We start from the raw sequence: 23,881 nt of genomic DNA, 5'->3' as shown, positions 1-23,881 counted from the left end.
ATCATACCAATATCCTAGAAGTGATGCACTTCCCAGATGATTCTGATCCTCAAAACACTTTGTAAGAAGGGGCGGAGAGCGGAAATACATACAAATACACTATATATTTTCTAACGTTTCTTCTGAGTCCCTTCCTGAGATAAAATTTGAGTCACGGTAGAAAAGAAATTCGAGTTACACCTGCTGCCTGCTGGCATTCTTGCAATTGCCTTATGAATTCACAAGCTCTAAGGGGTTCTGAACAGAAGGTGGACAACAGGCACTTTATCCAATCCCAGAAAGAATCTAATCGCATGACTGAGCATTCATCTAGAAAAACCTATATTTTTAACCTTAAAACAAATGGGGCTTCCCGGACCTCACAGAGTATTGGGTATCTACAAGTGCTTTTATATTTTGTAACTGTAAAGAGGTTTCATACGCACAGAAGAACAGTTGGGAATCTGGTCAACTGCCATTAGACAGGATGACCTTTGCATGTACAAAGATGTTGCATTCAGCCCATGAAAATAGCAAATAAAGCTTCAATGCAAGTTGCACTGAAGAACTTGGTGTGTCAGTGTGTGGATGAATGGGCTCTCCCATGCATGCACGCCCGTCACCAGCTGAGTCGGTCTGTTGTCTGTGCTGAGCTGGGGGCCGCGCGGCAGGAAGGGGGGGAGCTGGGGTCCTGGGAGAGGGGGACCCGTGGAGACAAAGCAGGATTTCCATTCAGCGTGGGCTGGAATCCTCATTCTGCCTCCTCCCGGCTGTGGGATATCGCTGAGCATCGGAACTCCAAATTGGGGGTTGGTGAGAGAGACCTTAGTGGGCAATAGTTGAAGGAAAGAAAACAGGGCATGTGAAGGTGCTGGGCACACAGTAGTTCCTCGGGATCCTAAAGGATCTGATGGGAGGAAGTCACACCATCTCTTTCTTCCCCCTTAGATCCCTAGCAGGTGACGGCTGCATCCCAAGTTAAGGGGTCGAATCCAACTCTGTGTTCCGTGGTCCCCAGCAGGAGGTAGTCCCTGGGTTTGAACTGCCAATAGTGGGCAGGATCCTCAGTGAATGGAAGCAAGGAAGTAGCAGCCTGAGCCAAGCGCTTCGTTCCATGATCTCTCCGTGGTTGTCCATTTATGACTGTTGCTGACCTCCAGTAGTTCACCCAAGGTCACACAGGTCCACCTGCTTCCAGAGGCCAGCTGCCACCCACAGTGTCCCACCACCATCTCCAGGGATGCGGGGGGACCGAGTTTTAGGCTGAGTGGAGGATTTTAGCCAAAAATCACAACAAAACCAAACCCTGATCCGTAACAATTCACTCCTTGGCCCTCTCTTCATTTTAGTCTTCCAATAATCATTAATCATACTTAGAAAATGCACGGGCCTAGGTTTTTGATTTGTATTTGTTTTTTTAATTTCTGTTTGCGTTTGTTTATTTTTTGGGGTCGCAAATTAGGTGACTATCGTGATCACCTTTATTTCTGTTGAAGCTAAGATCTGGGCCCTGTGGCAAGCCAACCCCTCCTCCTCTCTGCTGTGTGACTTGGGTAAATGACTTCACCTCTCTGAACTGTTTCTGAGCCATCTATAAAATGGGGATGGCAATTCCTTCCCTCAAGAGGGCTGGGGGAGGATTAAACAATGTTCATGAAACCGGCACAGTGCCTTCCTTGCACACAGTTGGTCTTCAATAAATGGGAGCTGTCCATTGGGTATGCCTTCTACATGAAGAAAATAAACCTTTGTTGGGTCTGTTACAGCATCCCCTGGAAACCCAATTTGGGGGTTATATTTAGGGTGATCTGATTGAAAATTTAGGCCATGTGGCCCATGGGAAAATTGAGTGATTCTGGGGTCCCTCGCTTTGAGAGCTGGTGTCCTTCCAAGGATGTCCTTCGCCCAAACAGGAAGGTGATGGCTCCAGGAAGCCCCAGAAAGGGAGCTGGGGGGCATTGGAGAGCTTTACACCCCAATGCCCCCCGCCCGCCGGCGCTGTCAGACTTCCCACAAAGCTGATGAGGTCCGTCTGTCCCCAGGACGCCATCAGGGGTCATGGTGCAGGGACATAGGCACTGGGGCCTCCTGAGCCCGCTATTGGAGTGAAATGGCCCGAACGGAATTGGGTGGACAGGGCGCTGCCTCAGCAGGCTGGGATGTGCTGGGCCGTCGAAAAGCGCCCATAAATAGGGCACCGCAGCAAAGGCAGATTGTCTGCAGACGGTGCTGGCCCCTCTGTTCTTGCCGAGGCTACAGCAGCAGGTTCATTCTGGGACGGGCAGGGGCGGGGAGGCGAGGGCTGCCCTGGCAGGCCCAGGCCTTTGGGGATCTCCATGGGGCGTGCACGGCTGGCCCCCGCACAAACCGGGGATTCACTTAAGGGTTGGAGCCAAGAGGGAGGACCCAATCCAGCCACCAAGCCCAACTGGTGTCCGAGGGAGGCAGCCAGGGTTGAGCCCCTGGGCACGTGCTTAGGGAAGGGGGCCTCCAAAGACTGAGCGCAGGGGAGGGAGGGGAGTGAGCAAATCTGGGGGCTGCCAAGGATCCTGGGAGTCCTCCATGAGCTGGACCAGGCCGTTTGTCCTGCGGAGGCTGGGCATAAGCAGGACAGGCAGCCTGCAGGCTGTGCTTCCCTCGGCCTGTGTCCAGAGCACACGGCCACGCAGCTGTGCCCGCCAGAGTGGGGGGTGCAGATGTGTGCACCTTGTGGACCGCTGTGGGTGTCTGAAAGGGGCATATGTGAGAGATGGGGGGGCTGTCGTGTTCGGTGGGTGTGATGGGACTGGGTGATCACAGGAGTGTGTGCATGTGCATGCGTGTGTGTGTGCTGATAAACTGGAGAACAGTCCTGTGCATCTGTGTGTCATGGGGATCATGAGAATCCTCCCATGACTACCTTGTCATGACTGCCACGGGGCCAGTGTTGTGTGTCACGGTCCCCACAGGGATGAAGGGGGACTGTCTCTCTCTGTCTGTGTCTCTTTAAGTGGCTGGTACACCGTAAGTGCTTCATAAATGCATGTGGAATGAATAACCGAATGTATGGAAACGTGTCCCAGGACCCAGTCCCCCGCATCATGCGTTCTCTAGATGTCTATCTGTCCATCTCCCACCAGTCTGTGGTCTCCTGTTCGGCCCGGTCACCCAGCACCAGGCCAGGCACTGAGCAGATGTTCATGGAACCTTTGGTGGACAGAGGAAAGAATGAACAAAAGATTGGCCCAGAGCGTGGAGGTGGGAGAGATCCCTGTAGAGGGACCCCGCTGAAGCCCACCCTCTGGCCAAGGTCCAGGGGTGGTGCGTCTACACAGAACTTGAAGAACCCTGTTTCGGAGGTGGGGGGGAAGCAGTTGGGTGTAGGGGAAGGGCATGCGCTTTGGAGCCAGGCCCAATCCTGGCAGCTCCCTCACTGTGTGCCTTGCGGAAGTGGCTTCACCTCACTGGGCCTCAGGGTTTCCCTCTATAGAACAGGGATCCTGAGCCCACTGACTGTCCTAGTCCTTGTGGCCCATGATGGGTGCTCGGTGGATGTTTGTTGAATGACTGAATGACCGAATGCAGTGAGTGATGGCCACATCCCATGGGCAGCCCGGCTCTGGAGCTCATCCTTGACTTCAATCACATCAACCCCTAGCGTGGCCTGGGGGGCGAGGGGGGGCTGGTGACTCACTCATTTTCCTTTGGTTGGAGCCAGAGGTGTTCCTGGGGAGATGGCAGAACAGCATGGAGCGCCGGAGCAGGCTGCAACTGGCAAGAGCCATGGAGGCCTTGGGGGCACCTACAAGGTACAGAGCAGGGAGGGGTTCCAGGGTCTGTGGGCCTGGGGCTGCTCTCGGGCCTCGGGATCAGCTTCCCCGCCAGGCAGAAAGGAGCAGCGGCCCTTCCAGCCATCGGGGGCCAGGGAGACACCTCGCTCACCACGATCATGCTGCATCTTCTCTCTTCTGTGTCCTCATCTGCAGAAGGGAACTGGTCGCACAAACGCAACCTGACTCAGTGGGGCACAGAGGCCCGGCGGGGGCGGGGGTCTCAGGAGACATGGTGCTGACTCTCCTGCCTGACCTCAGTCCAGTTCCCCAGATTCTCTGGGCCTCAATAGCCCCATCTGGAAAATGGGAGCAATGCTCCTTGTCTCAGCCCCCAGAGCTGGTGCCAAGGAGAATTCCAACGGCTGGAATTTATTGGCTCTTCGCTCTCTGAGCTATCCCTGGGGGCTTTAATCTGAGATGGGGTCTGAGAAGCAGAGGCCTGCCTGGCCCTGGGCCTGATTGGTGGGAGCACACAGCTGGTCTAGGGACTTCTAGAGGCCTTTGCAAAGCCCCAGAGGCAGATGTCCACCATGAAGGTGGGTGCCTCTGCCAGGCCTTCCTGGCTCCTCTGGCATCTGTGGGCCATGCCCTGTCCACCAGGATGGGGGAGGAAAGAGCCAGCCCACTTCTTGAATCCTGGTGCCTCTACCTAATTTGCTGTGCAGCCCGGGACAAATGACTTACCCTTTCTGAGCCTTCTATAAAATGACCAGAACAGATGTACCCCAGGGACCTTCTCCAAAGACAGTTTGTGGTTCTAGGTGGATAAGAGAGGTGAAGCCTTCCTCCTCTTTTGCAGCCTCTTTCTCTCTGGGCGTGGGACAGGTGAAGGGCAACCCAGAGGTTGCCAACGGGTGTTTTCCTTTGTTAGGCACAGGGAAATTTTGCATTCAGGGAAATACAGCTTTCTGGCCTCTCTTGAAAAGTTTAAAATGGGGTGCACATTCCCTCCTGGCCATAAGCGGCTTCATTTCCTTCCCTAGGTCACTTCGCTCTCTTAGATTACGGCCTGCCAGATAACTGGTTGCAATCCGTGGTTTAATTGGAGGTTCTGGGGGGCGTTCCCCTCCATGGCCACGAGGGGGCAGCGCAAGCCTGTGGCCGATGCTGGCTCGAGACGCGTCCAAGGCAGAGGGGATGGAGCCCAGGGGATGGTACCTCCCTGCCCTGCCCCAAGGGAGACTGTGCAGGCCAGGGTCTGGGGCTGGAAGGGGGAGCCTGACCCCCATGGGATGCTCAGGATGCTGCCCTTTCAGGTGATCGTGTATGAAATGGAGAACTTCCAGGGCAAGCGGTGCGAGCTCTCGGCCGAGTGCCCCAGCCTGACAGAGAGCCTGCTGGAGAAGGTGGGCTCCATCCAGGTGGAGTCTGGGCCGTGAGTACCTGGACGCCCCAGCCCCCTCCTCACAGGCCCGAGCCTCCTGGGCGTCAGGAGGTCCGGCTTCCAGTTCTAGATCTGCTGTGGGACCGTTAAGTGACTCCCTCCCCATCTCTGGCCTCAGTTTTCCCATCTGTCTAATGGGGTTAACGGTGGCATGCACTTCAGAGTTTTTGTGAAAATGAATGGAAAGATGCACATAAATAATAACAACGTAATAATAAGGAGGAGGAGGGAGAGGAATTTGTCTTTGGATTACCTACTATGTGCCAGACATTGAAAGGACATTCCTGAGCACCTACACAGAGGCTGCACATAAAACAGATTCTTCATACCGTTTCCCAGGATGATTTTTCTGGCTCAGAGTCTCAGCTTCCAGTATATTCTAGGAGCTGCTTGAATACCTGGACCAGGGGTCCACGGTAGGGTTGGAGGGAGGGTTCAATGTCAAAGGTCAGCAGCTTGGGGGCCCTTCCCTCGCTAGACGTGGGTCCCTCCCTCAGCAGCAGCCATGGTGGACCCAGGCTGGCTTCCTCCTACAGGTGGCTGGCGTTCGAGCGCAGAGCCTTCCGTGGGGAGCAGTTTGTCCTGGAGAAGGGGGACTACCCTCGCTGGGACGCCTGGTCCAACAGCCACCACAGTGACAGCCTCCTGTCCCTCCGGCCTCTGCACATCGTAAGTACAGCTCCTGCCTGCTTCGGGGAGCTCCTAGAAGCTGGCCGGCCAAGCGCCCCGCACAAGCTCAGCGGAGGGCGGGGCTGGTACAGACCTGGCTTTGGGAAGGGCCCTCTTCACCTCTGACCTAGAAGATTGCGTGGGACGAGAGGAAGTTGGCTATCGAATGGTCCCGGGGCTGGGGATCGGGACACCAGGATTCACATCTTGAATTTGCCAGCATGGCCTTGACACTTCCCTGCATAACCCTATTACAAATCAGGAGCCTCGTGGCCCAGCCTCGGATCAGGACTGTGCTCAAAGCAACACGTTCAGAAAGGAGCTTCAGAAAGTAAATGGTTCCTCACTTGCCTTTCCCAAACACCCGGAAGGGACTCGATCCACAGTATCACATTTAAATGTCGCTCTGCTCCCCCACCTGCTTCCCCCACACTCGGTGGCCTCTCCAGGCCTCTCTCCTTGTCACAGTAACATTTGCCTGCTTGGATGACAGTGAGAGGAAAGCTAGGAAGACCACATCTGAACCTGGTTTAGTAAACAGGGAATCCTCCTACATTACTGATTTTTATCTCCTTCCGGCCTCTCTGTGCCTCAGTTTCCCTATCTGCTAAACGATGGAGTTTCACAAGAGCTGAAAGGCCCCCTCTGGGTTTCACGGCTCCCTGGTTCTGAGATTCCTAAGGAGAGCGGCTCTGGAGGAACCACCCTAGTCCCCAACCCCTCCAGCAGACCTCTCGGGAATCCTCAGGCATTGGGCTTGGGGGCTCTGTGGTCACTGGACTCTTTCCCACACCTAACAACCCCTGCTCTGAGTGTGGGAGCAGCCGGCTCACCCCGTGACCCTGCCCCCAGGATGGCCCAGATCACAAGCTGCACCTGTTCGAGAACCCAGCCTTCAGCGGCCGCAAGATGGAAATAGTGGATGATGACGTGCCCAGCCTCTGGGCTCATGGCTTCCAGGACCGCGTGGCGAGCATCCGGGCCATCAACGGGACGTAAGGGACCCATTCCCCCCTCTTGCCCCTGCCCCGTCCTCTGGCTCCAAAGAGAATCTCTGTTCACTGTGTTTCCTACACAGCAGCCGCTCCCTGCTCTTCTAGGTCCTTTCCATAATCCTGGTCCTTCTTACCAGGGTAAGAAGTGACATAGTGGTTCTTTAGGTATGACCTGAATAGCACATAGGAGAGTACATAGTACATCACCTCCTTCCTTCTAGGCTTAATACCTCTGTTAATGCAATCTTAAGATCACCTTCCCTTTGTCAATGACTGCATCTCACCCTATGTGCTTGAGATCTGGGGTTGAGCCTTGAAAGGTGCCACCTTTCCCTGATGATAATTTATTTAACAACTTTTTACTGAGCATTTCTATGTGCAGAGTATGGGGACAACAAGAATTACACAGCCTCTGCGGTCAAGAATGTCAGTCTGCTAGGGAGGCAAGTAGACAGGTATCCACAATTCACTGTGATCAGGATTATGATGGGGGACACACTGGGGCTCTGGGAGTCCCCACCATGCACTTGATTCAGCCCAGGGGAGTCAGCAAGGGCTTTCCTGGAGGAGGAGACATATGAATTGAGATGTAAAGAATATGAATGAAAGGGGAGTTGGACACGATAAGACGAGGAAGAGTGTTCCAGGCAGAAGGAACAGCATGTGGAAGGGCTCAGAGACACTCCGCTTCAAGGAAAGTAGAGTCAGAGAGGTTGGAGTACGGGGTGTGAAGAAGGAACGTTGAGGGATGAGGCTGGAGATGTTTCACGAAGGACTTGTGAGCAGGGGAGGGAATTTGAATTCATCCGGAGGGCACTGGGGAGCCAGGGAGGAATTTAGGCAGGCAGAGAGCATGGTCAGATGCTGGCTTTAAAAGGATTGGTCTGGCTGGAGGCAGGAAGCTGACCATCCTCACCCTGACCTTGGTACCTGGCAGGTGGGTCGGCTATGAGTTCCCCGGTTACCGCGGGCGCCAGTACGTGTTCGAGCGGGGCGAATACCGCCACTGGAACGAGTGGGACGCTAACCAGCCGCAGCTGCAGTCTGTGCGCCGCATCCGGGACCAGAAGTGGCACAAGCGGGGCTGCTTCCTCAGCAGCTGAAGGGCACCCAGGCCCCCGTGGCCCAGGCCCGCCCTGGGGGGGCAGCAGAGGCAAGAAGAGGAGGCTTCAGGGCCAGGGTGATGGTCTGCCTGTCCCCCCTTCCCCGGAATCTGCTCAATAAAGCCTGGGGCCGGTCCCCCACCTGCCATGTTCCTCTGCATTCACTTCTTGAGGGGGCTGGGGCTTGAGGGCTCTGAGAACCACCAAGGGGGGCAGTGAGCTGGGTTCCTACCCTAAGCTCTAGTTGTTTTAGGCAGAATCACATGCACATCTTGCACTGATTTTGTGTTTGTTTTCCTGTCTGTGTTTCCATCTGTCAGTCTGTCCATCCATCTATCCAGCTATCTATCTCTCCTTCCACCCACCCATCTTTCTATCCATCCTTCCATCCATTCATCCATCAGTTCTTTCCATCCATTCTCCCATTGATCCATCTATTCTCTCTCCCATCCATCCATCCATCCATCCATCCATCCATCCATCCATCCTCCCATTGATCCATCCATTCTGTCTCTCTTCCATCCATCCATCCATCCATCCATCCATCCATCCATCATGTCCCCCTCCATCTCTCTGTCAGTGTCTATTTTCATTAATTTATTCAGCAAATGCCAGGCCCTGTCCAAGGCCTGAGGACACAGCAGGGAACAAAACAAAGTCCTGCTCTCATGGAGTTCACATTCTAGGAGAGAGGCAGGAGACAAACAAGTAGATTCTGAGTCCACCAATTGTGCTATGGGCAGGAAAGTGCAATATTACGATGGCAGGTGATGGGGGGTGCTGGTCAGAGAACTCTGCTCTGAGGAGGTGACATTTGAGTTGAGACCTGAATGAACCATGAGAACATCTCAGCCAGAGGAATAGTGGGTGTGAAGGTCCCAAGCAGGAGCGTGGCTGGGTGATGGAGACTTGGCAAGGAAAGCAGTCGGTCTGGAAAGGAGTAAGCGGTAGAATGGGGGAGTGGTCAGAGAAGGCGTGGGGTCAGGGTAGTTAGGGCTCCACAGACTCTCGTCTGAAGGAGGTGGGAGCCATGGAGTGTCTGAGTGAGGTGAGACATGACTTAACAGGATTGTTCTGGCTGTGGAACAGAGTGTAGACCACGGGGCTATGGGGGAGGCAGGGGGACAAGCCGGGAGGCCACTAGCTGAGCCATGATGGTATGATCTCCCGGACTCTCTCTTTTCCTTGCATCCATAGCTCTGTCCACCTCCTACAGGTCTTCTGCAGCCTTGGCTGGGGGACCGAGACCCCATCCCACCTCCCACCGCTGACTGTGACAGCTCTGAGCCTCTGTTCCTTCATCTGGTTGAAGTGGTTGCCACAGTAGTGCCAGCCATAAACGAGGGTCTCCTCTGGCCCCCAGTGGGAAGAAGAGGGAGTGTTCCCTCTGCCAGTCAGGTGACAGCTGGCTTCCTGCAGTCCCAGGGACCTGCCCTCAGCCTTCCCACCTCCATGAGCCAGTCCTGCGTGTTTGCCTGACTTGGTTCCCCTGTTGTGCCCAGAGCCGGTCCCAGCCCCCTGCAGCCTGCCCCTGCAGCTGATGCAGCTGGTGTGCGGGAGGCTTGAGGGGGCCTCAGGAAAGCATTGAAAAGATTGCAGCAATTGTCAGTTACTTCAGCCTGTATATTTAAAAAATATGTATGCACAGCTGATCAATCACCTTGAATTATTTTTACTTTGGTGTGTAGGGGAGAGCTGGGTGGGGCGTCAGCCTCGGGGTGGAAGGTGAGGGGCCCCCAGCAAGGCAGACCAAAGGCTGGGTTGACTCCCACCCCCAGCAAGGATGGCAACACCCCACTCCTCCCACCTCCCCCTGCCCCCAAGATTCACCCCCTCGTCCCTCTTACAGACAGAGACCTTGTTTTGCTTTGTAAATCAGTCCTTACTCAAAGTGCTAGGGCTGTTTGGACATTGTCTGGGTCACTGAACCCTAAGATGACCTTGGAAGGCAGGCACCGTTACTCATCCTATTTCACAGATGAGGAGGCTGAGGCTCAGAGACGCAGCATCACCTTCCCAGGGCCACACATACAAGAAGTGCTAGAGCTGAGGTTTGCCGTCTGTGTGCGGACGCTGGAACATTCACTCCTAAGCCCCGCACACGGTGACATGTCCCTCAGGGGCAGGGACACACGGCAGAGAAGAAAATCAACAGTAGCAACAATAATAATAAAAGCCACCCGACTGTCCCCACAGTGTGCAGAGTACACCGCTGGGTGCTTTACGGTGTCATCTCTAATCTACTGACAGGCGGCGCAGATCCCCGTGTGCAGAGAGGGCAATGGAGGCCCCGAGCCCTGAAGCAAACTGCCCGAGTACCAGAGCTTTAGAGGGTGGGGCTAGGACTCAAGTTCACTTCTGCCTCCAAAGCTCATCCCCCTCCCAACACCCGCCCGCCGGCTGTCCATGCTCTGCTTGGCCCGGGGTCTGCAGCTGGGCTGACTCTAGAGGTGGGGTGCCGCCGGACCCAGATCCAGGGGGATCCAGGAGGTCACTGATGTCTGAACGACTGTCCAAAGCCTCAGACCCATACTAACCATCTGGGTCAGGGAGGGCTTGCTCTCTGCAAGAACTCCAAGGCATTTTCCCATTCAATCCTCCTAACGGCCCGGGGAGCTCAGAGAGGGAGAACTGACTGCTGGGGTCACACAGCCTGGGAGGGGCAGAGCTGATTTTGGACCCCAGGCCCATCTAACTCCAAAAGGCCACTCTTAGCTCCCACCTAGACTCAAATTCTAGCTTCTGCGGGGACAGAGCTTGAGAGGGTTAGTAAAGTAAGAGTATCTCTCGGTGACAGGCGGGTGAGGGCGAGGGTCAGGAAATCACTTTAGCTGTTTAATCGAGAGGCAGTGTAGTCTCCTGGTTAGAGGCAGCATGGTCAAGGGGTTAGAGGCAGAATGACTGAGTGGGGCTCTTGATCCATACCACTTGGGGTCCTTTCCAGGCTCTACCACTTACTGTGTGACTTCAGGCAAGTGGCCTAGCCTCTCTGTGCCTTGGTCATCCATAACTCAGGGCTAAACAACACTATCTATCTCATAGGTTGTTGTGAGTATTAACACGAATGTAATTTGCAGGAAGGGCTGAGAACAATGGGTAAAACAGAGGACCTGCTAGGTAAGTGTTCATCTTCCTCCTCCTCATCAAAAAATGGTGACCCTGGAGATGGGCTCCATGGTTGTGTGGAGCAGGGGCTTCCCAATTACTCAGTAACGGGGGTTCGTCCTAAGGATGCCAGGGCAAACCAGGACATAAGGCAACTAGGCTGTATGCAAACAGCAGCAAGGCTTCACCAGGAAGAGGGGACCCGGGGGGCGAGCGGGCTCATGGAGGCAGGACTCTCGGAGCCCAAGGACTCTTGGGAGCTGGGCAGCAGGCTCTGTGGGCACTCTCCTGGGACCCCAGCCTTGGAGATCCTCAGCGAATGCATCTCCCACTCCTCAGGTGGGAACTTTGCCAAGCATTCTTCCCCGTTTTGTAGAATCATGGGGCCCGTCGTGGTGTTGCCCATGGAGTTGGCATCACTGATAAATTACCGGTGGGCCAGTCTGTATGTGTGGCGATATTAGGTTCAAGATGATTCTTCAGAGGCATGTGAGCATGTCAAATGCATGTTCCGTTCAATATTACCTGCCTATCCAAACCTGTCTATGATGAGTAGCACAAACACCTCAAATCCCTTTCTTACTTCATCTGGTATAATCGCTCTGTCCAAACCTTTCATATCGAAATACATATCACTACATATTTCATTTGATCATTCCTTTATATTATAGTCAGGGCATTTTACGATGCATTTATTTTGAAAGCATATATGTAGGTGGATTAGAGGATCAATTTTATTCCAGGAAAGCAGAGGGGCTCTCACAGAATGATCGTCATGAGAAGGGAGTGTTCGTTCTGGTAGAGTTGAGGACTTTTCCCTTGAGGGTCTCGAAGGTTCTTCCGGCTCTGGCTCCTGTATGTTTAAGGAGTGAACTGTGTTTGGGGACACCAAGGCCTATTGTCCCTGTAACAAGGTGAGGCAGAGAGGAAGGTCAAGCCCTCTCTCTCCATGTATCGGTCAGGCTATGCTGGGTAACAAGCAGCCCCCAAGTCTTGGTTGTTTAACAACAATGGTTTATTTCTCACCCCATGTCACATTTCTAATGCTGGTCTAATGCTGGTCTCCTTCACCCAGTCATTCATAGACCCAGGCTGGCAGAGGCTTCACCCTCTTGCAATGATGCATCTCAGCGAATGGAAGAGAAAGGGCTGGAAAGTCTGCAACAAAATGACAAGACTTCTGAGACATCTCAGAATCCACTGGCCAGAATGAATCACATGACCCCACGTCATTTCAAGAAGACCCAGTGGCAACCTGCTCATGCATACATACACCCTATTGGCTGCCTTCCCTTCCCTGCTGATTCTTCCTGGGGTCACTTCTCAAATAAACTACCTGCCCTTGAACCCTTGTCTTAGACTCTGCTTCCGGTCACGCCCAAACTAAGACACCTTCACTCATCTCTGTATTTCTTATTCACTAATTAATTCAACCAGTCAACAAATACCTTCTAAGCACCTACTGTGTGCTGGGTCTAGGCAGGCACTGGGGCTACGGATGAGACCAAGCCCAGCTCTGATCGAGCTCATTGTCTAGAAGAGCAGATGGCTCAGGACACACCAAAAGCCAAGTGCGTTGAGGTCCTCCCCCCACTAGAGCCTTCAGTGGGCGCATAGTCCTGCTTGATTGCAGATTTCTGGCCCCCAGAACTGGGTAACAATACATTTCTGGGGGATGGGCTTCTTTGGACATTATTTTTATGGTGCAAAAATATACTACATAGCATCAAATTTACCATTTTAATCATTTGAAGTGTGCAGTTTGGCAGCATTAAAGTACATTCACGCTGTCGTGTGACCAGCACCACCATCCATCTCCAGAACTTTCTCATTGTCTCACACTGAAACTCTGGGCCTATTGAACACTAACCCCCGTTCCTCCCTCCCCCAGCCCCTGGCACCCGCCATTCTCCTTCCTGTCTCTATAAATCTAGCTCCTCTAGGAATGTCACATCAGGGGCATCATGCCTCATTTAGATTTAGCGACTGGCATATTTCACTTAGCATCATGTCCTCGAGGTTCATCCATGCCCTAGCATGGGTCGAATTCCCTTCCTTTTTAAGGCTGAATTGTATTCCATTTTGTGGATACGTTTCGTTGATCCATTCATCTGCCAAGGAGCATTCGTGTTGTTTGCACCTTTTGGCTGCTGCGGATAATGCTGCTGTGAACATGGGCGTCCAAGGATCTGTTCGAGGCCCTGCTTTTGATTCTTGGAGGCTGAATACCCATAAACAGAATCGCTGAGGGATAGAGAAATTTCGCTGATAATTTTTTGAGGAACCGCCATACTGTTTCCATAGAGGCCACACTATTTGGCACCCCAAGTTTCTGTTGTTTTAAGCCCCTCGGTCTCAGTCCTTTGCTATGGCGGCCCCAGGAAACCAAGAAAGCACCTCCCATGCATCATGTGCTGGACTCTGTGGGTTCCACGGTAAACCAGGCAGACCGTGGCCCTCCCCCCGTGATGCTTACCTTCTACTTGGAAAGATGGCAAATAAATGAGTAATGTCATGTCAGGCAGTGAGAAGTGCTACAGACAGAAGCAGTGTGGCTGAGTGTGTGTGTGAGGGTGTGTCTGTCTGTCTGTCTGTCTGTCTGTCGGGGGCATGGAAGGTGGGGGAGCACAAGTCTTGCTCAAACCTGGTCTCTGAGCCCCACTACTGTTCCTTCTCTCCTGCCTGATCTTGGATTTGGTCAAGACTCCGGCTGGCTTCGAGAAAGACATGCACACTGGAGGAAATGTACATAAACGCCAGGGCCCCATGGGGCAGTGGGTGCTCTTAGGACCCTAGGCCCCTGAGGTTTGGAGAAACCAAAGAGCACCCACTTAAGAACAGCAGGTGCTGGGACAGCCCGGGGTCTTCAGCAGGAAGTTCACCCTCCTTGGCCTGCAGGATCAGGCCCCTGTCCACCTTGGGCCCCGAGCCTGGGTGCTGCTATACTTTAGCTACATTAACCTGCTTTCACGTCTTTAAATAACACACCAGCCCCCGCACACAGTCCCTTTCTGTTTGGAACTGTCTTCCCAGCCTGGTTTCCCAAGCTGATTTGTCCCCATCCCTGAGGACTCTGTCTCTTCCTGGGAGCTCTCCTGGACCGTCTAGACTGTGGTGGATCCCCTCCCTGACACTACCCCCCTGTAACAGAGCTTGGCACCAAGTCGATGCCTGATGAATATTTGTCGAATGAATGAATGGGTGGGTGGATGGATGGATGCCGGACCCTGGCAAGCCACCCTCCTTTCCTTGTTTTTTTTTCCCCAGGTCCACTGAGATTTGCCTCTGTCTGCCTTCCCCCAGGGCTCAACTGATCACACCAGTGAACCCAGCGTGGCCCCGGTCCTGGCAGCTGGATGGCTGATGCATGCAAAGTGGGCATCCCCTTGCCCAGCCGCCTGACCATCCTGGCGCGGCCGAATCCAAAAGCTAATGACATTATTGTGCAGAGACACAATGTCTGTGGGCATTTGCTGACCCGGGCTTTGGTGTGGGCTTAATCCAGCATTCTCGTCCTGCTTTCTGTGGGGACGCAGCGATCACCCGTCTTGGCACCAGCGCTCCTGGGGAAGGTATAAATGCCACCTCCCACCGGCTGGGCACCACGGGCACTCTCGGGGGCTGGTGTCACTGGTAAGAATGCCTTTCTTTCTTGCCTTGCCTTTTTCCTCTCATCCTTATCCCTGATGGAAAGCGTGGGAGGCCTGGGTTCGAATCCAGGTGCCACCCCCTTCTGACGCGGGGACCGTGGGCAAAGACTTCTATGCTCTAAGCCTCAGTTTTCTTTTCTGTTAAGTGGGGAGATGGGTCATAAACCCTCTTTGGCCGTGGGTGGTCTTGTGCAGCGCCTGGCACATAGTGCGGACCCGGGCAATGCTCTTTATTAATATGAACTAGTCCATCAGCGCCCTTGTTTTGCTAGGGACTAGGGAGGGTTTGTATGTGGAAGGAATCAAACCAGTGAAGGTTCAGCAGCATTTCTAGGCTGGTGAGCCAGCTCTCCCCGTATCCCCATTCCCGGGCGCCTGCTACACGTCCAGCGTTGGGGAACATCAGTGGCTAAGAAGCTGCCGGGGCTCTCTGGTGCTCCCAGCAATGGGGGATTTCAAGGTCACTGAAGGTTGGTGGCAATAACCCTAATAATACCATCGCGGCTGCCATTTACAGACGCCGCTGCCAAGTGCTTACCTTTTTTCCGCATCATGGCTTCAAATCATCACCACCTGTTCATAGATATTGTTGGGTGCCATGACTGTCCCCACTTGGCAGAACGGGAAACTGAGGCACAGAGAGGATGACCCGCCCAGGGCCGCATTGCTGATGGACAGTGGAGCCAGCACCCCCCGAGTTAAGCCAACTGAGCTTAATCTTTAGCGTGCGAAGGCCGATGAGCAGGGCTGCGCCGCTGGGCCTCTGACCCTGTGACAGGCTGGTTACATAGGAGAGCAGAGCGGGTTTGGTCCCCAAGCTGCTTATTCGAATTTCTTCTCTCTGAGGGACGTCCTGGCCCGGCCTCTAGTATGGAAGGGGCTTCTGGAAGCTGGACGTTCTCTCTGGAACAGGAGCTCAGGTCTCCCGTCTTCACTGGGAACACGCAGTCTTGGGTTCACTGCCCCTTGTGCGGGAAAGAAGACAGTGCCAGTTTTCCAGACTTTTCTGATGTTCTTGCCAGCTAAGAAATGCTCTCAGCTGCTGCCTACCGTGACCAGGACATTTCTGCATATCGATGGGTCTGCATTCTGCTCCGCTTGTCTGGAGCTGAGTGATGGGAACCCACTCGGGACCCGGCTGAAGCTCTAGTTTATCACCACTTTCTTAGCGGACCTCGTTTTTCCCTCCGGAGCTGGCCTGGACACAAAGAAATGCAGCTAAGGATGGAAGTTCAGACCGCCGCTCATGACCCCCGCTGCTCTGGGACAACCCGAGACCAGGGAGACCAAGAGCAGGCTCTAGGGCCCGAGGCCCCCAGGTGGGAAAGCCGAGGCCCGAGAGAGGTCCTCAAGGCCACTCCCTACATCTCTTCCAGGTCATTCCTGCACAGGACCACCCACTATGGCCTCAGACCACCAGACTCAAGCGGGCAAGCCACAGCCCCTCAACCCCAAGGTGGGTACCATGGTGGGAGAGGGCAGGGGGGGCAAGCAGAGCACCTCTCCCAGACTCTGTTTCTCTTCTGGAAAGTCAAGTTGGCATCTTTCTTCCTGAAGCTCCCCCTCTCTGGGCTTCAGTCTCCCCGACTTGCACCCCGGGGGTGCTGATTCTGAAGGCCCCTCCCCAACCCACAACCAGCGCGCCAAGATGCCTGACACCAGCCTCCAGCGCTGGTGACTTAAGTGTCTCTGCTTTACCCCGTACCCCAATGCCCATGGGGGGCTCCCCAGAGCTGGGGCCGACCCAAAGTCCAGTGTGAGAGGGGGCTTGTGAACGGGAGGGGAGATGGGATTCCCCACCTGCTGTGTGACCCAGGCCAGTCACTTGCCCTCTCTGAGCCTCAGTTCCCTCCTTTGTAAGATGGGGAGAACTGGATTCGCGGCGCAGCGTGGGTGTGAAGAGGTTAAGGAAATCAGCTCAGCCTGGCATGTGGTGTGTCCATCTAATACCAGTTACTATTGCCTGCTTTGCTTCCTTGTCCTCCCCGCCCTCCTAGGATCCTGGGGGGGCATCCCAGCCCAATGGCCGGGGGCTCATCCTACCCAATTTGTACCAACCCTCTCCCAGCAACCATCCACCTGGTCGCCTCTGCCTGGCTCCCTCCTGTGGCCCTCTGCTACAGGGGCCCTGGCCTGGCATTGCCCTTTGGTCTGACATGGGCACCCCCCCAGCCTGGGGAAGCTTGAGCCGATGCAGCCCCCCACTCGCTGACCCCATTCTTACTTTCTACAGGAAAGGCAGACAGCAAGCAAACAAATCTAGGACTTCGAGGAATGGGAAGTGTTTCAGGAAACAGGAAACAGGGGAAGGGGTGCAGAGAGTCGGGATGAATGAGGCAAGGTGGTGTTAGCAGAGGTGATCAGGGAGGCCTCTCTGAGGGAGGTGGCATTAGCTTGGAGACCCGGGTCACATGTGAGTCAGGCGGGGGTAGGGGAGAACATTCCAGGTGGAGGGCGCAGCGAGTGCAAAGGCCCGGAAGTGGGAGGTGGGAGCGAGCTGCGTGAGTCTGAGGACCGGCACGAAGGCCTCTGCGTCGTGTTCAGAGCTGCGCTGTCCCCTAGACACAGAAAGCCAGCCACGCATGCGATTTAACCCGTCCTAGCAGCCACGATAAACAAAGGACAAAGAAGACACAGGAGAAATTAACTCTCGTATCCTAGTTCATTAAACCCGATACAGCTCATGTCGAATCAATAGAATCATTATAAGAAAGCGATTTTTGATTCTTCCCTTCCTATTCCGAGTCTTCAAAATCCAATGTGTCGCGTCCGTGATAGCATCTGCGTTCGGACTGATCAAGCACATCGCGCAGACATAGGTAGCTAACGGCCGGGCATCGGGCAGCGCACGTTTAGAGGATTAGATATTGTGTAAAATGTGAGCCTCCGTGGGTTGATAAGAAACAATAGCAGTAATAATAATCCTGAGCTTCTGGGCCTTGTGTGAGGTTGCTGACCTTCCTTGTCCTCCTCCCTGCTGCAAGCCCTTGTCTCCCAGGCCGGGGTAATCAGCACCGAGCACCTAACATCCTTATTCTTGAGTCTTCCCAGGACCCTGCAAAAGAGGCATGATTCCCCCATTTTACAGATGGGCTAGCTGAGGCCGGAAGCAACCAGGTTGCTTCCTAAGGTTGCACAGCCGGATGCGACGGGGTGACTTCAGAGCCCGTGGCTCCTGACCCTCCTGTGGTTGAGTGAGTGACCACAAAGGCTGGACTGAGCCCATGGAATTTGTCTCGGAGCCCCGTTGGGCCTCTCCGTCCTGGCTTTATCTCCCTAATCCCAGGCCTGGGAGAGAGGGTCGTGTCTACCCAGCCAGTGCTGACCATAAGGATGGCGCAGCTGCCCCTCCTGGGGCCCACCTCTTCACCCAGGGCAGCTCCCTGGGGAAGCGTGGCCACAAAACCTCTGTCCCCCCGCAAATGTTCTCTAGAATCAGGGAAAGTGGCAGTGGGTCTCCCAGTTAGTGCTCTTGGGGGACCCCTTCAAACTCCCTGATGGGGATCTCGCTGGCCCCCTTCCCTCGGCTGCTGAGAGCGCCAGGTGAGGCAAAGGGAGTGAAGCCCCTTTAAGAAGCATCCCAGGGGAGGTCAGAGGGGGACCCGCAGAGCCAGGGATGAAATGGGGTTAGGTGTGTAGGGTGGTGGGCTGGCTCTAGCAGAAGAGAAGCCCTACCACACCTGCGAGCTCGTTAGAAATGCTGCATCTGGGGCCGCACCCCGCGATGTGCTGTCTCAGAAACCATGTCTCACCAAGATCCCAGGGGCTTTGTGTGCATGTGAGTTTGCAAAGTGCTGCCCCAATGGAAACAGCATCAGACAAACTTGGACTCCAACCTCAGCTCTGCCACTTAGGCACCCAAGCTCTGTAGGACGTCCCTTAATTCACAGGAGTCTGCCTCCCACACACAGAGCAAACACTGTGCGAACCGTTATGCTTCTCTGAATCCTTCCAGCAAGCCCATGAGGTAGGTTCTGTCATTTTCCATTTCACAGGTGAAGCAACTGAGGCTCAGTGAGGGGAAGTTCTGGCTCAAGGTCTCACAGCTGGTAACTGGCAGAGCCAGGGCTGTCTGACTCCGTGTTGGGTCGGTGACTCCCAAGGGAGGAGCCCGGCAGCATCCCCGGAGGCTCTCGGAGCCCCCTCCTCACCCCCAGTGCCCTGCTTCCCGCCTCCCCACGATGACGGGTCCGACCCCCTCCCTCTGTTGCAGATCATCATCTTTGAGCAGGAGAATTTCCAGGGCCACTCGCATGAGCTCAGCGGGCCCTGCCCCAACCTGAAAGAAACTGGCGTGGAGAAGGCAGGCTCTGTCCTGGTGCAGGCTGGACCGTATGTACCGGGGGTGGGGGGGGGGCGGTGGGGAAGGGTGGAGGGGGAGGGGAGGGCTCACGTGGTTGGGCGCCACCAGGGTGGAGCACTTGGGCTGTGGCGCTGGGGGATCTGCCCTCCTTGTGACCCTGGAACGTGCGATTTGGTGGCTGGCAGCCTCTGGAGAGAATTTGTGCTTTGGGGTCAGATACAGGTGGGTTCAAATCCAAGCTCCACCACTTTCAGCCTGTGTGACGCTGGGCCAACAACTTCCCTTTCTGAGCCTTGGCTTTCCTCCTCTGTGGAAAAAGCCTTACCCCAAGGCCAGCCACTTCCTCAAGGCAGGGAGGTGACACAGTGACTCTCATGGACTTTTCTAGAATTGCCAATCTCTGGCTCTGGGAGTGTCTTCCCTCTCTTGTGAGGTTTAAAGCCAGATGTCCTTCCCCAATCCCCTTCCCCAATCCTGGCCATACTGGATCTCAGCAGATTCACTGGCACATTTGGGGGCCAGCAGCCTTGGGTCCCTGACCCCGGAGAGAAGGGGACATACCTGGTAGGATATGACTCTGCCCTGCTCATGGCACATAGCTCAGCACAGCCCGCAGGGGCCTGTCCTTGTGGTTCCCTGACCTCTCCCTCTCTGCAAGAGCCTCAGGAATCAGGGGTGGCCACCCGTGACCCCCTCCCAAGAGGTCAGGGATCCTGGTGGGGTTGGGGATCCCGGGTGACCCACCCCACAGCTCAAGGTTCTCAGGGAATTCTGCAGAGTGCAATGATGTCACTCGAGTCAGAGTCTGAGGGTATGGAGAACCCAGTGGAAGGAACGGCCCCGTCCGACCTCCGTTATCCAACACGCTCTGGGCATCTGGTGCGCCCGGGAGCACGTCTTCCCCGGCAAGTGACGTTTTGGCCATTTAAACACTGTATCTGATTCTCAGTTGCCTTTTTATGTTAACATTTGGATGGACGAATTTCTCACATGGACTTGACCCCCCTCTGCTTTCTTTTTTTTTTAAGAAATAGAACTATTGATATTTTTATTAAGGATTGTTGATGGTTCCCAATTGAGTTCTGGATGACTTGGAGGTGTCTGGAGTTTGATGGGGGAGATGGGCAGGTGTGAGCCCCGGGGGCTCAAGCGACTAGCCAGGGTCCTGCCAGGAGAAGCTTCGGAGCTGACCTGCCCTGCCCTCTCTCTGTCTCCCCTGCAGCTGGGTCGGCTATGAACAAGCCAACTGCAAGGGTGAGCAGTTTGTGTTCGAGAAGGGCGAGTACCCCCGCTGGGACTCATGGACCAGCAGTCGGAGGACAGACTCCCTCAGCTCCCTGAGGCCCATCAAAGTGGTGAGTCTCCTGCCGCTTCCTGCTGTCTCCTCTCTTTGCCATCTTGGAGCCGGGGCTCTAGGGATCAGGATGGAGCCTTCACCTCCGGCAGTGTGCGAACTTCTGACGGGCGGGGCACACTTCCTGGCTGTGTGACCTAGCATAAGTCGTACACGTCCCTGGGCCTCAGTTTCCCCATCTGTAAAATGGGGATATTCAGATCTACTGCCCTGAGATTCCTAGGGTTAGAACCCATCACAGAGCAATTGCTTGATGAATGGTAGCCATCCTAACTGTGAAAAGAAAATCTGGGATTGGGTGTGGAGGAAAAGGTGGGTTAGCTCGTGTTCATAACTCATGCCGGTGGGACCTTCTGGTGCTTCTCTGATCCTGACTTTTACTAGAACGTGAACTCTTAGGGAGGGCCCGGGGCCCGGTAATGCTCAGGTCCACTCCCAAGCCTCCCCAAGGCAGGCCAGCTCTCCCCAGAGCTTGATGGAAGATTGGAGAACTTTGGACTTAGCATCCCATGGACCTGGGTCCCTGGCGCTCCCGACTGTGTGACCTTGGGCAGGCGGCTTTACCTCTCTGAGCCTTGGTTTTCTCATCTGCCAGATTGCATAGGAGTCTTTAAAGGATTAAAGGGGATGACTAAGAAAGATATCACAGGAACAGGAGGATGAGAAGAAGTGTGGCAAAGAAGGAAAGCCAAAATATCTCAAGTGCCTGCTTGGGGCCCCTACCAGCATGTAGATCATGGCTGCCATTTTTGTTTTTGTTTTTGTTTTTTTTTTATAGGGAGCTGAGGGAAAATGACATATCAGAATTGAATGTGCCTTAAAGTGTAGACTCTGAAGTGTCACATGAAGACAGCCCAGTGGGACCCCAACAAATGGCCCGTGTTTAACTGCTGTTGTTGGAGACACTTGGGTGGCAGGGTTACAGAGCAAGAAGTCTATAGGTGGATTGTGCTGATCCCAATGCTGGGGCATCTGGACGGGTGGGAAAGCTCACCCTGGCCTCCTCTCCCGCACTCACTTTCCCCGCTCCCTATCAACAGGACAGCCAAGAGCACAAGATCATCCTCTACGAAAACCCCAACTTCACGGGGAAGAAGATGGAAATCATAGACGATGATGTGCCCAGTTTCCATGCCCACGGCTACCAGGAGAAGGTGTCGTCGGTGCGGGTACAGAGTGGCACGTGAGTGGAGACCCGGCCCCGGCTCCCCCTGCCCCAGGAGCCCAGACCACTGGGGTCCTGAGTCCCGCTCTGTCCTGGACCCAGCTGATCTCGTGTACTTGCAACCTCAGTCTTCCCTTTGGGAAATGGGCATGGAAATCATGAGCTTGTATGTGGCTTTCAGCCCCAGTGGCCCCATCCAGATCTGCCTTTTGGCCAATACCCTACCTCTGGGGAGAGAAGGTGTGACCTTAACCTCAGTCCCCAGGAGCAGGACTGTGAACATTAGTGGGGTGCAGATGAGGCAGAGGCAGGGGGAACAGAAGGGTAGAGATGAGTTGAGTGGTCTTAACAGAGCTGTGAGTGGCAGGAAGTCCAGCCCACGTTGCTTCTTTACTGCATGAGTCCCTGAGTTTAGAAACAGGATGTGTCATTTCCCATTGAATTAAACTTCCTTGGTACATAGACTCTGGCCATCACCCATGGGAATTTCTCCTTGTGCAAAACTTCGATTCTCTGGGGGTTCGCACGTGGGCCACGGGCAGTGGTGAGCTGGAGCCAGCTTGTACCAACTTGCAAGAGCCGATTCCTCAATTTTCAGAATTTTTGTGAGCTGGCTGTTGAATCCTCGGTAGCTCGAAAATCGGTCGTAGTGGAAGTATTTACACCACAGAAATATGTTACAAATCAAGACCCCCTTTCCCTCCAGAGAGCTGGTTTACCAACATGTACTGACTTTCTGGGGTTCATCGGGCTCCTAAAATAGTGTGAAAGTTCTGTGTTCGTGATCCTCTTCATTTATTTATTCATTCATTATTCAATGTGTTGAGTGCCACCATGTGCCAGGCATCATGTTCGGTGCTCAGTATGTCAAGGTAGATTAAAGAGACCTGGCTTCTGCTCTGTAGAGCTAACAGCCTAGTTGGGGTCAATGGTTAATAATTTAAGAATCCACCATAAATCTGGACTTCCTTCCTGAAGAAGGGACTCTTGAACTCAGATCCCAAGAAAGAGTAGGAAGTGCAAGTGTAAAGAGAGGAAGGAAGGTCATTCTAGACAGAGAACAGCATGGGCAAAGGCCCTGTGGTTGGAGGAGCCTGGTGAGTCTGAGGGACTCTACAAACTCTAGACTGCTAGTGCACAGAGATATAAGGACACAAGACCAAGAGGTAGACCTGCAGGTGCACACAGGTGTTGGCCAGGCAGGTCCTTGTTGGCCAGGACTTTGTAACATTTTGGGGGGAAGAAACTGTAACTTTCATTAGGTGCTCCAAAGAGTGAAGGACCCCTCCATAAATGGTGATGACTTCACATGACAAAGGGATTACAGAGGGCTCCTAGGACCTAGCCTATTCTCCTTTGGCCTTACAGCCAGGCATGGCGTTGGGATGAGGATGGAGAGAGGCAGTTAAGAGACCTGTCTTATTCTAGGCTTCAGTGGGCTTGAGATCACCCCTCCCTCTGAGCCCAGGATCAGGCCTTCAGTCAAAAGCTGCTTAGTAGATAGTGAGCTCCCCATCAAGAGAAGGAAGAAAGCAGAGACCGGATGCCAGAAGGCTGGTGTTCCTGCTCAACAATCAGGAAGTGAGAAATGATTGGGAACTCCCCCCTTCCTGATGGCTTAAGGATGCTCTCCTCTCTCTCTCTCTCTTCGTCTGCTTCTCCTCTGTCCTCCACATCCCCTCCTCACCTCTGGCCTGCAGGTGGGTCGGCTACCAGTACCCCGGCTATCGCGGCCTGCAGTACCTGCTGGAGAAGGGAGACTACAAGGACAGCGGGGACTTTGGGGCTCCCCAACCCCAGGTGCAGTCCGTGCGTCGCATCCGCGACATGCAGTGGCACCAACGGGGAGCCTTCCACCCCTCCAACTAGTGCCCCCCTTTTCCTCCTTCCCAGGGGCTTGGTCTGTTGCCCAGGATCCCCCCCCAGACCTCCTGGCGAGTGAATAAAGTGTGACTTGCAATTTGTGTGTTGCATTGCTTTTTATCTCCAATGGGAACTGGAGTGGGTGTTGGGTGCGCGCGTGTGTGCGTGTCTGGGCTGGGGTAAGTCAGCAGAGCCCTCACGGAGACTCTAGAGCTACTTGGCTGTGTGACCTGGGGCATAACGTCCAACCTCTCTGAGCCTCTGTTTCTTTGCCCGGCTTACAACTGCTTTTGCCCCAGGAGTGGCTGGCTTGGCTGACCTCCTAGCTCCTTTTTCCATGGTTGTTGAGAACCGCCACTCGCGGGGGCACCTGAAGGATGCTCCAGCCCCTAAAAATAAATCTGCTGCCTGCCATTCCCACATTAGTGTGCAATCACCTTGAGCCTGGCAGTTTTCTTAGATCGGCCAGAGGAACCAATAACCCTGCAATCTCAGCCCG

At 54.3% G+C, this 23,881-nt stretch overlaps 2 protein-coding genes across 3 annotated transcripts; both read left to right on the top strand.

Moving 5' to 3' along the window:
- The first annotated feature begins 646 nt into the window (after positions 1-646).
- Positions 647-9,677, top strand: CRYBB3 (crystallin beta B3). Of its 2 annotated transcripts, XM_031027972.2 has the most exons (5): positions 647-3,767; positions 5,048-5,166; positions 5,712-5,844; positions 6,697-6,839; positions 7,777-9,677. In XM_031027972.2, the coding sequence occupies exons 1-5, from the start codon at positions 3,693-3,695 to the stop codon at positions 7,940-7,942; spliced, it is 636 nt and encodes a 211-aa protein (XP_030883832.1). In that variant the 5' UTR covers positions 647-3,692; the 3' UTR covers positions 7,943-9,677. The 2 variants fall into 2 exon arrangements, with proteins under 2 accessions (XP_030883832.1, XP_030883831.1); XM_031027971.2 differs by lacking the exon at positions 647-3,767 and having other exon boundaries at positions 3,780-5,166; positions 7,777-9,676.
- Positions 9,678-13,920: 4,243 nt separating this feature from the next.
- On the top strand, positions 13,921-23,471 carry CRYBB2 (crystallin beta B2). The gene is made up of 6 exons (XM_081800966.1): positions 13,921-14,680; positions 16,074-16,153; positions 18,911-19,029; positions 20,223-20,355; positions 21,395-21,537; positions 23,220-23,471. Exons 1-6 carry the CDS (start codon positions 14,626-14,628, stop codon positions 23,386-23,388), a joined length of 699 nt encoding a protein of 232 aa, XP_081657092.1. The 5' UTR covers positions 13,921-14,625; the 3' UTR covers positions 23,389-23,471.
- The last annotated feature ends 410 nt before the right edge of the window (positions 23,472-23,881 follow it).

This window comes from Leptonychotes weddellii, chromosome 13 (genome assembly GCF_054177405.1).
Source record: "Leptonychotes weddellii isolate Sample4059 chromosome 13, ASM5417740v2, whole genome shotgun sequence".
In the NCBI taxonomy this organism is placed as follows: Eukaryota; Metazoa; Chordata; class Mammalia; order Carnivora; family Phocidae; genus Leptonychotes; species Leptonychotes weddellii.
This window is presented reverse-complemented; position numbering and strand designations above follow the sequence as displayed.

What these genes read in the sequence shown, in the direction of transcription:
- CRYBB3 (XM_031027971.2), top strand. Translation starts at nt 4,862, where the DNA reads ATGGCCACGAGGGGGCAGCGCAAGCCTGTGGCCGATGCTGGCTCGAGA. An exon ending in ATCCAGGTGGAGTCTGGGCC is followed by an intron (nt 5,167 to 5,711) that starts GTGAGTACCTGG and finishes TTCCTCCTACAG; the next exon opens with GTGGCTGGCGTTCGAGCGCA. An exon ending in CCCTCCGGCCTCTGCACATC is followed by an intron (nt 5,845 to 6,696) that starts GTAAGTACAGCT and finishes CCCTGCCCCCAG; the next exon opens with GATGGCCCAGATCACAAGCT.
- CRYBB2 (XM_081800966.1), top strand. Translation starts at nt 14,626, where the DNA reads ATGCCACCTCCCACCGGCTGGGCACCACGGGCACTCTCGGGGGCTGGT. An exon ending in CTCGGGGGCTGGTGTCACTG is followed by an intron (nt 14,681 to 16,073) that starts GTAAGAATGCCT and finishes CATCTCTTCCAG; the next exon opens with GTCATTCCTGCACAGGACCA. An exon ending in GTCCTGGTGCAGGCTGGACC is followed by an intron (nt 19,030 to 20,222) that starts GTATGTACCGGG and finishes TCTCCCCTGCAG; the next exon opens with CTGGGTCGGCTATGAACAAG.